The 14,014-nt window shown below is 54.0% G+C and overlaps 1 protein-coding gene across 1 annotated transcript in view; it reads right to left on the bottom strand.

Annotated features, from left to right (window-relative positions):
• The window catches only part of Cdh13 (cadherin 13), an 862,179-nt gene that overhangs the window by 373,656 nt on the left and 474,509 nt on the right, over window positions 1-14,014 (bottom strand). The window contains exon 5 of the mRNA XM_076839513.2: window positions 12,766-12,918. Within this exon, the coding sequence (XP_076695628.1) occupies window positions 12,766-12,918 (153 nt within the window). The remainder of the gene's footprint in view (window positions 1-12,765; window positions 12,919-14,014) is intronic.

The following is a 14,014-nucleotide window of genomic DNA, read 5'->3' as shown; positions in this document are numbered from 1 at the left end:
TGTGTTGGAAGGCATCTTTTAATTCTTAGGTTTTCAGAGATAGCTTGGAAAAGCTGTTCTAGATGGACACCGAGTCCCTTTTCAAGTCACATGATCAGGGAAGGAGAGTGTGTCCACACACTCCAGAGAAGGGCACGTTCCAGCCAAGCACAAAGAATCAAATTTGGAACCAGCAATTAAACATCATAAACGCATGTAAAGCGCAAATGATTTCTGCATTAATCATAAAATCAAATAAAGTGTCACGAGTTTGAATTACAGTTGAATGGTAACAACTCATAACAACACAACAGCCATTTAAAATACCTTCATCCTTCGGCCCTTCGCGGAGCCCAAGGTGGAGGGTCTCAAAGGCGGTGAGTCATTAAAAAAAAAAAATATCTTTAGGAAATGCACATTACAGCAGATCTCCTCAGTATACGCATTAGCACTTAGAATAGAATCCGCTTAAGTGTGCCATGGAGTTGGAAATTGTGTTTCTGAATAATATCTACATAATTTTCAATAAAAAACAAACTTGCAGTAAATTATCCAGATCTTAAGGTGCCTAAGACAAATGGCCTTTGCTGGAATTAGCTTCCCCTCAGGAGGAAGGAAATGGAATTTGTCTTCTGCAATGAAAAAAAAAAAAAAATTAAAACAGCACAACCCAGAATGAAAAACGGGCAGTGTTGAGTTCTGAGAACCGCGTCACGGGACTCGGCGTCAGGGCGGGGACCCTGGCCAGGCGCACCTGCCTGCCAAGATGCCAGCTGAAATGGTGCCACCCGCAAGACGACTTTGCTTCATGGCTTCAGGGTTCCCGAGGGTTTCTCAGCCACACAGCGGTGGCAGCCACACCGTTTTCGCCAGGGGCTAGACCACCCTTCGGGTCGGCCGTCCCGTGCGTGGGATGTGGTAGACGTTCCTGGCCTCCACCCTCCTGAGGCAGAGCGCTCAAGGCCCTAAGGTACCCAGTGTCTCTGGACATGGCTGCCCGTCCGCAGCCAGCATCTGGCCGTGGAGAATCATGGTTCACGGGGAGCAGCCCCGGCCTGGCGCGTAACGGGGCCAGTGTGGGAGCCTGGGCTCGGGAGGGAAGGAGGCACATTTGTCACTTGATTCTTTAACTACCGACCATGTGACCTCCTTCCTGACACTTCCTGAAGGCTTGCTTTCTCCACGAAAAATGGACAAAACAGCCTCTTCCTTTATGGCTCTTCAGAACATAAGCACCTGAGATGGGGGCAGGTTGCAAAGAAGTTTACGTTCTCAGATTCCTCCCACCTAGGCCAGTGTCCCCAGTACAGCAGGGACACTTAACCCTGAAGCTTTGTCAGGAAGGGCACGTAGTGAGTGGGTGGGGCTTCACGCCCCAGAGCAGGAATCTGTTTGGAGCTGCCTGGTCTAGCAGACCCTGCCCCTGCAGTGGACAAATGGCCCTGGACAGGTCACTGTGGGGGGCCACCCTGAGCTAAGAGGTGACTGCAGAGCTTGGAGCTGGACACTCCTCCAGAAATACACCTGGGAACCTTGGCGCAGCCGTTCCCTGACACCCACTTGTCTGAAGAAAATGACCCTCGCAAAGCCCCTGGCTGACGTGGGGGAAAAGGCCTGGCTGCTCCCGGTCAGCAGGGAGCACTGGAGAAACCGGCTGTGCCCCCAGGACAAGAGCCGGCTGACCTGGTGTCAGTGAGGGCCTTCTCCCTCCACCCCGCCCCCCCGCATGTCATGGCCTGACCCCCCCCTCCCCAGTCCATTGAATTAGGGGAGAGGGGCGTGAGGGTGGGCTGGGTGGAGAAAGGGGCTACTCAGTGGGACCACAGGCACAGAGTCTCCAGAGGCTTCTGGGTTCCACGAGACGGCCTTCCCCATTCCCCATGTTCTCCCTGACCCCACTCAGCATAGAGGGCTGGGTGGAGGCCGGGCCCAGGGAAGACGGCACCCACACTGCAGAGCCACACCGCAGTCCCCTCCCTCTCCCTCAGGGTCTGGACCTCCTGCGGGGGACAAAGAGGATGCACCCCCGCTGTGTGCTCCCAAGAAACACCTCTTCCCCTAGTTCCATGCCCACTGGGGTGGCTTCCCAGACGTCTGGCCCATCTGGGACCAGGACATCAGGAGACGCAGCTCAAGGAGAAAACGGGCCATGCTGTGGCACTGCCCCCACGCCACCAGCTGCCCCAGGAACTGTGAGGTGCAGGGGTGCTTCCTGCACCCCATCCCCGGGTCAACACCACTGTAAGGCAGGACTCCTTGCTAATGGCCAGAGCCTCCAAGTGCAGGGCCCGGACACTGAGCAGGAACCTCGTGACCTCAGCAGAGCTCAGGATCCGGCTTGTACTCAGGATTCATTGTGAAAGGCCCAGGGCCAGTTTTCTGAGCCTTTCAAACCCTCTGGCCAAGTGCTGTTCCCAAGAACTAGTTGTCAATCAAAGGAGAACAAGGTCAACTTCAAAAGAGCACAGGGCTCTCCTCCCAGCAGCCTCCTGGCAACACCCCCCAACCTGCCTCACCCGCACCCCCAGGCTAAGCCGTCATCCTGGGAGGCTGCATTCCCCCAGTCCAGTTCCACAGCCTCTGTTCTGACACAATGAACAGGCCCAGCTCTGCCATTGGCAGGAACACACACCCCTGAGCTGCAGAGCATCAGCCAGGGTTCTGGTGAGCAGGCCATCTTTCCAACATAGGCCCCGATGCTTACGGGAGCCCGTGATGCCAACATCTGCATCTTTAGAAGAAAGAAAAATAACATGGAAATGATCCTTTGGTACCTAGTGCTTCACTGTGAGGAATGATAAGCCCTCCTCCTAATAAAGATCTAAAAACAGATACTAATCAGACGAATCAACAGCCAACAGCTCTGGTCAGCGGCTGCAAGAAGTAATTCCGAGATGGCCCACCGATAAACCCCTGCAGCAGAAAGCCCTGGAAGCTTGGAGTTTTAAAAGAGTATTTTCTTGGCCTGGAGACTGAGCCAGACTAAGTGCGGAGGACCTGCAACACATAAAACACTCCGCCCTCCACACACAGGGCTAGAAATGAAGAATGGCTTTCGGAGGCAGAGTTTAGGGGAAGGCAGGATTTTTCCTTTATTCGATTTTCCCCCAGTGCCTGGTAGGGAGTGGGTTCTCAACAAATGAGTGCGATTTTGAATTAATTCCTATTTTATGGTAATTTGGATGTTATTGTTGACTTGTTCAAATAAATCTTATCTTCCTGAAATGCAAATTGGCTGTCACTCCCTTACTGAAAACCTCTGAGGCCAAGGCTTCTCTACAACACAACCTAAGCTCCTTGCCGTGCCCTGCAAGGCTGCGTGACCACGCCACCTCCAATTTCTGCACTGTCCACCCAGGGGACGTACTGTCTTGGGAGGGACTTGGATTAGCCCATTTACCTCCCAGGATCCTGAGTGAAAATGGTCTTTATCTGATACTTGTCACTGTGGGTCCAGAGACCCAGAAACAGGACTCGGCGCCTCCCGCTCCTCGGCGTGGTTAGCGGGACTGTGGGCATCTAATCCGCGTCTGGTCAGGCCAGTCTGCAGCCTGCAGTCCTCTAGCAGCTGACCCGTCCTCAGGGGCACCTGTGCAGCCTCCCTCCCGGTCTCCCCCCGCCCTCCTTGCTCCCACTGCCCACGCGGCCTGCACATCCCGGAGGGTGCGACTCTCTTCTGTCCCATCTCAGAACCCTCTTCCTGCCCCGTCCCCCTCCCTCTCACCTGGCTCTCTGTTCTTGAGCCCTTGCTTTGACCTCATGTCCTGAAGTCTGTTCCTGCTCCCTGCCCCTTGTCATGGGGTGGAATTGATTTGTTACAAGGCCGGACGATAGACTGGACAAGGACAGGGATCATATCCCTTGTGGTGCCCACAGAAGGACACAGACTTCTCAAACCCTCCAGCCAACTGAGTATCTGAGCAAACACACCAAGAAATATTTCCAGACCTGCTAAGTGGCCAGCCCGACGCAGGTCCAAACAGGACTCGGATGACACGTGGGACTGCCCGGCAGGGCAGGACACTGGGCAGCACCCTGAGCCACGAGCCGGCTCACAGCCTCCCCAGCCGTGACACCAGAAACATCTCCAGATGGTACCTGATGACCCAGGGGACAGAATGGACCCTGGTTGGGAAACTCTGATGTCATGGGTCCCTCAGGGACTCTCCATCAGGCCCCCCTAATGTCACCTCCCATCAAGGCCTTGCTGGACCAAGCGGCCCCTCCCCCACACTCCTGTCTCTCTGTTTATTCTCAGCTCATTCTGCCCCCACCCTGCCCCCGGTGCTGAGTACTCACTAGTACCCAGTCACCAGGGTCCATGAGGCCAGACGCAGGCTGCAGGTGGGTGGCTGCTCTCTCCTGGCACCTAGGAAAGGCGTGGCCCATGTCGGGCCTGTGAGAAGTCTGTTGAGCCAAATTCTTGCCTGAAGGGGACGTGGGCTCCCTCGGGGTTCCCAGCCCCACTGCTGGCCCCTGCCGCTCGTTTTCCTGGCCTTCTCCACACTGGGGCAGGAGGTCCAGCTGGATGAGGCTGCTCCTTCACGCCTTGAGCGTTTGCTTGCGGCTTCTCCCCGTTTCAACCCCAGTGTGTGGAGCACCTGCTGCAGCCAGGCTCCAAGCTCTGGGCAGCCAGCTCATGTGAGGAGGGCGAGCCAGAGGGCAGTGGGCCACACTTGGTTGACCCTGAGCCCAGGACTCCCAGCTTCTGACCTGCTGGGGGAACTCAGTCCCCTCCACCTCCCGACACTATCCTCTAGGTATTTCCTGGGGACCCAGCCTGGCTTCACAGGGGTCCCTGATCAATGGCTGCCTCCAAGCCGCCAACTACCAACTACAGCGTTCTCCTCCCTCTCCTGAGCCACCTGGCAGGAGCCTCACTGCGGGCGGTGGTTGGCTGCTGTGCTGAAGGTGCTCCTGGGGGGGGTCTCTTCCCAGCTGCATCAACCTTTGTCCTGGCCTTACAGCCACGGTGCACGAGCCTCAATTCCTCCCCCGTCTTTCTAAATTACTTTAATGGGCTCCACCTTAGTCTCAGAGTTTCTCACCAACAATTTCAATCACGTGCGGCCTCCAAGCCGTGGGCCTCTGACCCACAGAAGCTGGAGGAAATCAGCCTCTGTCTATTTTACCTCTGAGCCCACAGCCCAGCGAACCCCTCCTTCCCTCCTCTGCTCATCTTAGCAAATTAAAAATGAAATTTGTTAGGGTTGGAGGTATAGCTCAGTGGGCAGAGGGCTTGCCTTGCATGCACAAGGCCCTGGGTTCAATCCCTAGCACCACCACCAAAATAAATAAATAAATAAATTTCTTTCTGCATGTTGTGAAAGCAGAGGTGGTGGTGATGGGGACTGACGTGGATGTCCTGTCCGCATGTGTGGGGTCCCGGCTCAGCGGGGCTGCCACCAAGCTCATCATGGAGGGGTAATGAAAGAGCAGGAGGTTTTGCGAAGGCTGGCCTCAGAGCAGTCGGCCACTTCACCTGCTCTCGCCGCGCCCCGAGGCTCTCCAGTTCTGATGTAATGCTTCAGTACCTTGAGAGAAAATGCCACCAAGTCATTTGAAGAGGTAGCAGTGATGAAGCTGACTGGGCTTCGTCACCTAAGTCAACAAGGAATATCTGGCCTTGGGCTGGTTCCATGAAGTCCTGCTGGGCCTGCCAGGTGCTGGGACGCAAGCCGAGGGAGGGGAGGGGAGAGCAAGTGGAAGGGCGTGGGGTTCCCTCGCCTGCCAGGAGTCAAGTTGAGCCTCTTTGGAGGAATCTGTGCTAATGAAGTTGAGAAAAATGTGTTTCCCCAGCCCTGAGAGAGGACGCGGCTTTGCTTAGTGGACCAAATAAATAATCAGGCAGGAGCAACTCTGCAGCCTAATCCAGGCGCCGGGCTGCCAAGGCAGCGCCGTTTCACCTCTTCATGCCTCAGTTTCACCAGCTGCACCTGGCAGATAAGGCCAGGTTGCAAAATGAAGTGCTCAGGAACGTGGAAAGCCGAACCCGAAAGCTGACGGAGATGCTTGGAGGAGCTGGGGGGAGAGACTGCCGCGAAACCCTGAATTACTTATTTTCTAAAGCCATCAGAAGACAACTATTCATTTGTTTATCAAATCCTGTTTCTCTGCATTCCTATTTCTTTTAAAAGAGACATTAGAAAGTAGTTAGCTTCAGGTAGCAGTTGATTGAGGGGAAGCAGGATGATTTTTCTACTATTATGTTAGAAACTCCTACGTTAGCTCATCATTTGATGGTCTCAACACACCTACGTGGTGGGTGTCATTGCTAGTTATCTAGTTATGATTAAACTGCGGTGTGGACACGTAATATTGACTTGGCGTTTCTCTCTCTTGGCTTCACCGTGGAGATGGCTGGAGAGGCTGGGCAGCATACCGGTGCCTTTCACACCTAAGAATGTTCTGAATTGACTGGTTGGAGATACAGCTTAGGCTGGTAGCTTGGTTTTGTTTTGGGGGTACTAGGGAGCGACCCTAGGTTCTCCTGCATACTAGGCAAGTGCTGTCTCCAGGAGAGTCCAACCTGGAGAAAGAACCACAAATGCCTCATTGACGACCATGGGTGTTAAGGGCAGAAGGGCTGGCTCTGTGAGCCCAGGCCAGTGTCCCCTTTGAGGAGTTGGTGGCACCAGCTTAGATCTTCTGGAGACACCTGCTTCTCTGGCCTCGGGCTAGTTTCTAAGAAATCAGCAAAGACTCAGCATGGCTGCCTTTAACAGCCCTCCCAAGTCAGGTGGCCCCAGAGAGGAGCCTGGTCAAATTTGCCTGGCTCCCTGGAGTCATCAATGGAACAGGCAGAAGGCAGTTCTGAGGAGCCTGGGCTGGGCAGAGGGCTCCCCAGGGCAAGGCATGGCACCGGAGACGTGCACATGGCCACAGTGTCGGCAGGACAGTAAGGATGTTGGCTCAAAGGTCACCTTCGTGGAGGTGGATTAATAAATCCAATGGCTGTTCTGATGTCAATGTGAGAATATTTAGACCAGTGGCTCTCAGGGCATCTTGGAAAGACCCAGAGGCTGTGCCAAATCCCAGAGGGCAGGACCTTTCCCCAGGGCCTCTGATCCAGCCCGTGGCTGGGCTTGGTATGCTGCCAGTTGGGGCCATGCCTTGGAGGCTGCCCCATTGGCCGACCCTCTTCTACACGCCCGCTCTGTCACTTTTCTGACTGCCACCTGGACACCTAGTGCTGCCACTCTGCTGTGCCCACAGGGAGCTTCAACTGTCAACTGACATGTGACAGCGTGGCTCCCAGCTCCAGCTCCAACTGACAGGCTGAGCCTCACGCTGAGTCCCTCCCCGCTGGCTCTCACACCCGGGGGAGATGGTACCCTGATCCCATTTGCACCCTACGAAGGGACAACAGACCTAGACCTGCAGAACCTGCCGAGGGTGAGCGGTTTGGGAAGAAACATGAGTGCAGACCTTCTGCCTTCACTCACCTACCAACTGGCAATTTCCTGTGGCTCAGCCCATAGCAGAGTCAAAACCTGGAACCCAGTAGGGCCACCACCAAAGCTGGGGCTCCAACCCAAGCTCCTTGTCTCCTGTGACTCAGAGCTCTTTCTAAGGCCACCAGAGTATGACTGACAGGACCATAATGACAGCAGAAGGTAAGATCACAGGCGTGAAAGCCCACCCTCCCAAGTGTGGCCTGGGTCTCCTGGGGAACAGGAGGACCAGGAACCTGTGTGAGGCCACCGCTGGCAGCTAGCTTCCAGCCCACCCCTGGCCAGCCGACTTTCCTGGACCTGAGAGCCTGAAGCTAGAGGCTTGCGTGGGATCCAGGTTGTTTCTACAGGGACAAAGCAGGTGGTGTGGCCGTGGCAGAGAGGGGCGTGAAGCTGCAGCTGTGCTTTGCAAACTGGAGTCCACAGTGTGCGTGGGGGCACAGAGTCACTTGGCTCTCCTGGCAGCCAAGCAGAGTGGCTGCGTCCAATCCTGAGTATCGTTGGTGCAGAAGTAGCAGGACAGGGTGGCAGCAGTGCCACCAGGAGAAGAGCCCTGTTCACACGGGGGATTCCATTCCTTCCCACATGGAGATGACTGGAGCTCTCTGGAGGCTTTTCTGACTGACAGGACTGTGCGGCTCTAAACCACCAGCGACCGCCAGGCCAGCCCCATGACAAAGAACCCCGCAACCCAAGATGTCCATAGCACCTAAGTTGAGAGACCTTGCACCGGGATGGTACCTTAGTGACTGCAGGGCCACCTTCTCCAGCCTGGAGCCAGGTCACGTGGCCCTTAGGCAATTCTGCTGGTACCTGTACTCTTAATAAATCCCTTTACCTGTAGATTAGTTGGAGGGGATTTTGTTGACAACCACCAAGAACCTCCTCTGAGAAAACGGCCTCAGGGGTGACCAGAGCAGTGAAAGCTGGCCCCTGCAACCCAGGGCTGGGGGCATCTCCAGTACAAGTCTGGGGGAGTATAGTCCCATGGGGGAACATCCTGGCATCCCAGGAACGTTGTCATAAACAAGTCAATCAACCAAACGCCCCCTGGCCTGGGTAAATGTGCGTCCCGTGTGCACTGACGTCACTCTCTGCCTGTGCCCACGAGAGCGTTGGTTGTGCATTTTCTGTCGGATTGTCTTGGAGCTCCACTGGGTGGAGGCGGGAGAGCCCAGGAGGGGAGGAGGCATGGAGCAGGGAGCTGCCGACTGCCATGGTGTCCGACGTTGACTCCGGATAGGTCACATGGGAGAAAACCTGCGCAGATATCCAGGAGTGGACGTGGTCATCCTGCTGCACTGGGAGGCCAAGGACAGGCCTTGCAGCCGCCTTTTTGTGGCTGAGCGTGATGATAGCACCGAACTCCCCCTCAGGGATGGTAAAGGAGATGACCACTTAGGTACTTAGCACAAACCTTGGCACATGGCAATGGTCAAGAAGGTTGACACCAGCATTGGTAGTGACAATGATAATACGTCTTGGGAACACTTTTGGTCCTCGATCAGCCAACTGGTAATGGCAAGACGAGAGAGCATTTTCAGAGGTCTGTGTGGGTCAGGGCCCTGGGGAGTTCTCTGGCATGAAATAGGTGCTCAGCAAATGTCCTCTTCTCCCACCCGACTCTGACATCCGCGGTTACCTGTGCATCTCTACCATGGACGCCAGATCAGGGGGACAGCCTCCTGCTGGGGGCACCTGGCCACCACTGCCATCTGTCCTGCTTCCTGTTTGGCCTCATACCCCCGGTGGAGACCACCTCGAGCTATCCATCTGGCCCCACCTGCCTGCCAGTCTGTGGCCCACTCCTGTCATCCTGTTGACAAATCTGTAGCCGGCAGATCACACTCACAGTGTGAGGGAGTCATTGCCACCTGCTAATATTTTTATAGAATTTCATAAACTTGGTCATTCATGAATCATTTACAGTGCCTTATTCCAATGACGAGTTCACAAATCACTCAAACGCTGGCAAAATGCATAATAATGAGTAATATTTCAGGAAGCTTTGCATTAATACGTCAGCTCTGGATCCTGCAAGAGCTAAATTACTTTGCCAGGTGTCACTGGGTCAGAAGCATGGGAAGCCCTCTGGGGGCTGGGGTAGGGGCTGGCAGGGTGGCAGAGGGTTGTAGAACAGATGGTGTTTGAGAAGCAATAGGTCATCCAGCCCGTCAGACCCTTCCCAGCCCCAACAAGTGACAGTCCTAGGAAAGGGGGCTTGCTGCTGGGGTCAAAGCCTGGCTGGGGTGGAGGCAGGAAGAAGCGCTCCTTTGTGGTTGGGAATGTAGGGCTTCCGAGCTGGGGAGACGGCCATGGATCCCAAATCCAATACACACCAGCTGTGAGCCCTTGAAAAGTTGTGTAATGGTTTTGTGCTTATCTGTAAAATGGTGTTAACTCCTACTTCTGAAGTCTCTTGTGTGAAAGAGATTAAATAAGAGAACGTACGCGAAGAGTTTGGCATGCCGTCTGCCATGCGGCGCTCAGTAAACAGTAGCTGCGATGACGATCCACGATCAGGGCCAAGAACAAACGTACCCAAGATGACGCCTCGTCACGCAGATCCCCGCAGCTTCCGTCACCGAGTTGCTTTCCTGCTGGATGTGGGAAATGTCAACACGTTGACATGTCCTTATGCGTGAGTAGCATTTAAAACTCTGAAAGCCAACAACATTGGCGCCACCGTCACGTCTCTCCGCGGGTCCTCGCGTTCTCCACCGTGGAAGCTTGCAGAAGAGGAGCTAAAGGGTGGGGATCCAGAGGCTCAGGGCTCTGCTCCACCTTGAGCACCCTCACGTGGTGGCCCTGGCTGCACCAGGAAGACAGAGAGTTCCATCTAAGTAGGAGATTGGGACATGGGCTTGGCACATTCCCATGCCAAAGCGGGTCCGCAGAGAGCAGCTGTCACTAAGTCCAGAGACAGAAGAGCCATGCGCAGCAGTTAGGAGACCTTCCTCAGCGAGGACAGGAGGAGGCAGGACAGGACTAGAGGGAAGGGTGAGGCCGGGAGGAGGGGGCGTGCAACACTGTACCCTCCTGAGGGTGGATGGTGGCTCCGGGGCCACCCGAGTGAGACACTGCCTTCCCACGGAGTTTCAGTGGGACAGGGCCCTGTGCCAGGGTAAGCCAAGCCACACCTCCCTGGGGCACCGCTTCCTGGCATGCCACGCGTCACAAAGGTGAGAGACTAAGATCAGTGGACTTTGAATCAAAGCTTGGGCACTGGAAAGAGAGATCCAGGAAGCCAGGACCGGCTCTCATCCGCTCCTGGAGGTCACTCTTTGAGCTCTTTTCCCTGCCATTGTGACTGTCCCCAGATGTCTGCCATCTCAGGGGATTTCTTCCCATCCCTGCAGATCGAGGTCAGTGCCGTCTATGAATGGTCACTGAGGCCCTGGAAGATGGTGGCCCAGAGTCTGTCTCTGAACTTGGGAGGACGCCCAGCAGGGTGACTTTTCTGGAACCCCTCCCGGAGTGCACGGACCTCAGAAAGTCATTGAGCCACAAGGGCTCCAAACGGTCGAGCAGCCCCGACCAAGGTCTCTTGTTTCAAGCACCCCCCACCAGGGTCCCCCAAGAGGCACCAGGTCTCACACCTGAGCACCGGCACTACGTGCCCTGTCTGGTTTTACCAGTCCTGGCTCCAGGGCTTGGAATGCTCCAGGTGACCTCCTGTTCCATATCCTTTGTCCTGTGTCTCCAATCTCCCAGGGAGCTCCTGAGCACAGATTCGTACCAAATCCCCCTCTGATACTGAAGGAGGGGCGGCAAAGGCTGGAATATTTGTCTAACATCAGAATGAAAAATCATGTCTGTGGCGGATGTCAACCTTCTCAGGATTGGACTTAGGAAACTGATGTTAGAAATTTGAAGAACTTAACTGGAAAATTCAAAAATATTCAGGAAAATAATTACCAAGAGTAGCTTTGATTTATTGAGATTTATCGAGTACCTGCTAAATGTGGGCATTGTGCCAAATGTTTGCAAAATAACTTCACTTCATCTTTTACTGTCCTTAGAGGTGTGAGTTCTATCTGTCCTTCAAGGACAAGTCACAAGGTTAGAGAGAGTAAGTGGGTTGCCTGAGATCACTCAGGTCAGGAAACGGCAGTGCTGACTTGGATGGCCTTTGCCTGGCCCAGGAGGTCACAACCACTGTGCCATGCACACTGAAGTACGCTGTGCCTTTCCTCAGTTCCTTGCACCTGAAACCTCAGGGGTATCCCCAAGGCGGGCATGGAAAGAGAAGGGTGCATTTATCCGTAATCTGCTGCTGGCTGTCCCTGCAGCAGCTGGATACCAACAGCTGCCAGTGTTTCTAGTTCCTGGTGAGGCCAGCGAGAGCTGGGAGTGTCTAAGGGAATCAATGTTCTATTTCTACAGCAACCAGAGACCCCACTGGGCCTCCGTTGAGGACTTGTGCCTCCTATTTGGTGCCCCCCAACAGGTGGTGCCCCTGCAGATGCTCAGAAAACCTTTCAGCCGGGCTTTGGAGAGGGAAGCCTGGGAGGCGCCTCCTCCTCTGCTGAAGACCTGGGGTGCACTGCTCAGCAGGGACCTGCTGCCTGGCAGGGCTTCCCTGCGCACCACCCCAGCCCCTTACATCTGTCCAGCACCTTACGTCTCCAGCACCTCAAACCACCTTCCGCTCATTCAGAACCCACAGCAAACCAGTGGGGCGGGTAAGAAAACCAAAGAGGAATCCAGCACACCCAGCCCAACCATGAGCACTCTGGTTTCTCTTTCACAGTGGATGTCGGAGCGAGTGCTCTGTTTCTGTGGGATACCTTGGGTCTCCCCATGTGGCTGACCCTCCTTCCAGAGGATTCTACATGGCAGCAGAACACTGCCTTGGCCCAGAGCCACAATCTGACCACACTCCTATTGCTGAGCACCAAGCAATTTTTCCACTTTAAGGACCATGCCCTGCTGTAGGGTCATTGTACAAAAATCTTATCGCATTCTCTCAATGTCCTTAGCATAGAATTCTAAGGATGCACCTGTCTTGTCCGAGGGTTTACACTTCTTGATCAGCAAGCTGGTTTCTGGAAAGCAAAGTTATCTAAGGGCTCAGGCCTCCTCTGAGCTGCTCTCGAGTGTCTCTCTTGGTCTCCAGGACCCAGAGTCTGATCGGCTCTGGGGGTTCCACTGACAAGATAGGGACCCTCCCTGTTATCCTCTCTGGATCTACATCCATCCAGCGCTTACAGAGACACCCTGAAGCGACACAATCTTGGGTTTGGTGAGGCGCAGCAATGATCACTCAGCAGAAAGAAAACCCTTCGGAAGCCATGTCCGTGCGCACAGGGTGTGTGGCGAGAGTACTCACTTGGTAAGTAGCCATCACTTCTCTGTCCAAGGTCCGTGTCACGGAGACGCTGCCCGTGTTCTCATTGATTCTGAAAATTCCTTTAGGCTCTTGATCCACTCCCTTTCCAGTGAGCCGGAACCTGGACCCTTCAGGTCTGTCACTATCGACTACCTGGTCAGAGAAACAGAGTGACATTTAAGACTGTCTGGAAGATACAGAGATAGTACATTGCCAACAACACTTGGGGACCAGTCTTCTCTCTCAGGTGCCAACACAAAGGTGCCTGATGGACTGGGATTTGCCTACAGCAGCATTGCCCAAAATCGCCTTGCAAAACTACCTTTCATCCTAACACATGGATCTCTGCAGCTTGTGGGGGGTGGGGAGTGTACCAGGTGGAGGAGACAGTGATGGATTGAGGAGAGCAAGAACAGCAGGAAGTTCAAAGTTGGACATTCATACTATTTTTAACTTCAGGAGATAGAATTTTTCTCCTCTGCAAGCAAAACTAAACAGGTAATGGAAACCATTTGCTCACAATCCTACACTGGGGGACCTTGATCAGGGCCCGGGTCTTCACGTGCATCCAGTCATGGACAGCACCACGTCCCGGTCACAGCACCACCGTCCCCTACATACACAGGTAAGAGGCTCAGAGTGAGGGAGCTCTTCAGATCTGTTTTTTTTTTTTTTTTAACTCTTGAAACAATGCTGGGGAAGGTGTTCCCCCCCACCCCGGTTATTCCTACTTAGTGGGTAAAAACTGAGGCACAGAGACATTTAGTAAGTTGGCTGAGGTCACAGCTACCAAAGAGATGAAGCTAGGATCCAGAGCCACATCTCCCATGTCTCTGCCATGTGACACTGTCATTTCTGAATTTACTTTAAGGAAATTCTCCCCAGATTGTTGACCTGGATTTGACATTTGAAGAGTAAATTCAGAAGGTAAAGGTGGAAGGTTTGGGGCGTAGCTCAGCAGCAGATCACCTGCCTACCACATGCTGGCTCCTGAACAGTGTCCCCAGCTCCACACACAAACAAAAAAAAAAAAAGTAAAGGGAAAAGAAGGTCGTACCAGACAGAAGGGACCACAAGGACAAGTGGTGAGTTGTCAGCAGGGTTTGAGTAGAGGTGAGGCCAAGGGAAGCCAGAGAGGATCTCTTTGTGACATTGGGAGTTGGGCAGTTAAATAAAGGACTATTATTTGTATGAATTGGCTCTAGAGTTTAGACCCAGGTTATCTCTATATTTAATCTCACTTTATCAC

Source organism: Callospermophilus lateralis, chromosome 18 (genome assembly GCF_048772815.1).
Source record: "Callospermophilus lateralis isolate mCalLat2 chromosome 18, mCalLat2.hap1, whole genome shotgun sequence".
Lineage (NCBI taxonomy): Eukaryota > Metazoa > Chordata > Mammalia > Rodentia > Sciuridae > Callospermophilus > Callospermophilus lateralis.
The sequence above is the reverse complement of the archived record's forward strand: the minus strand, read 5'-3'. Positions and strand labels throughout refer to the sequence as shown.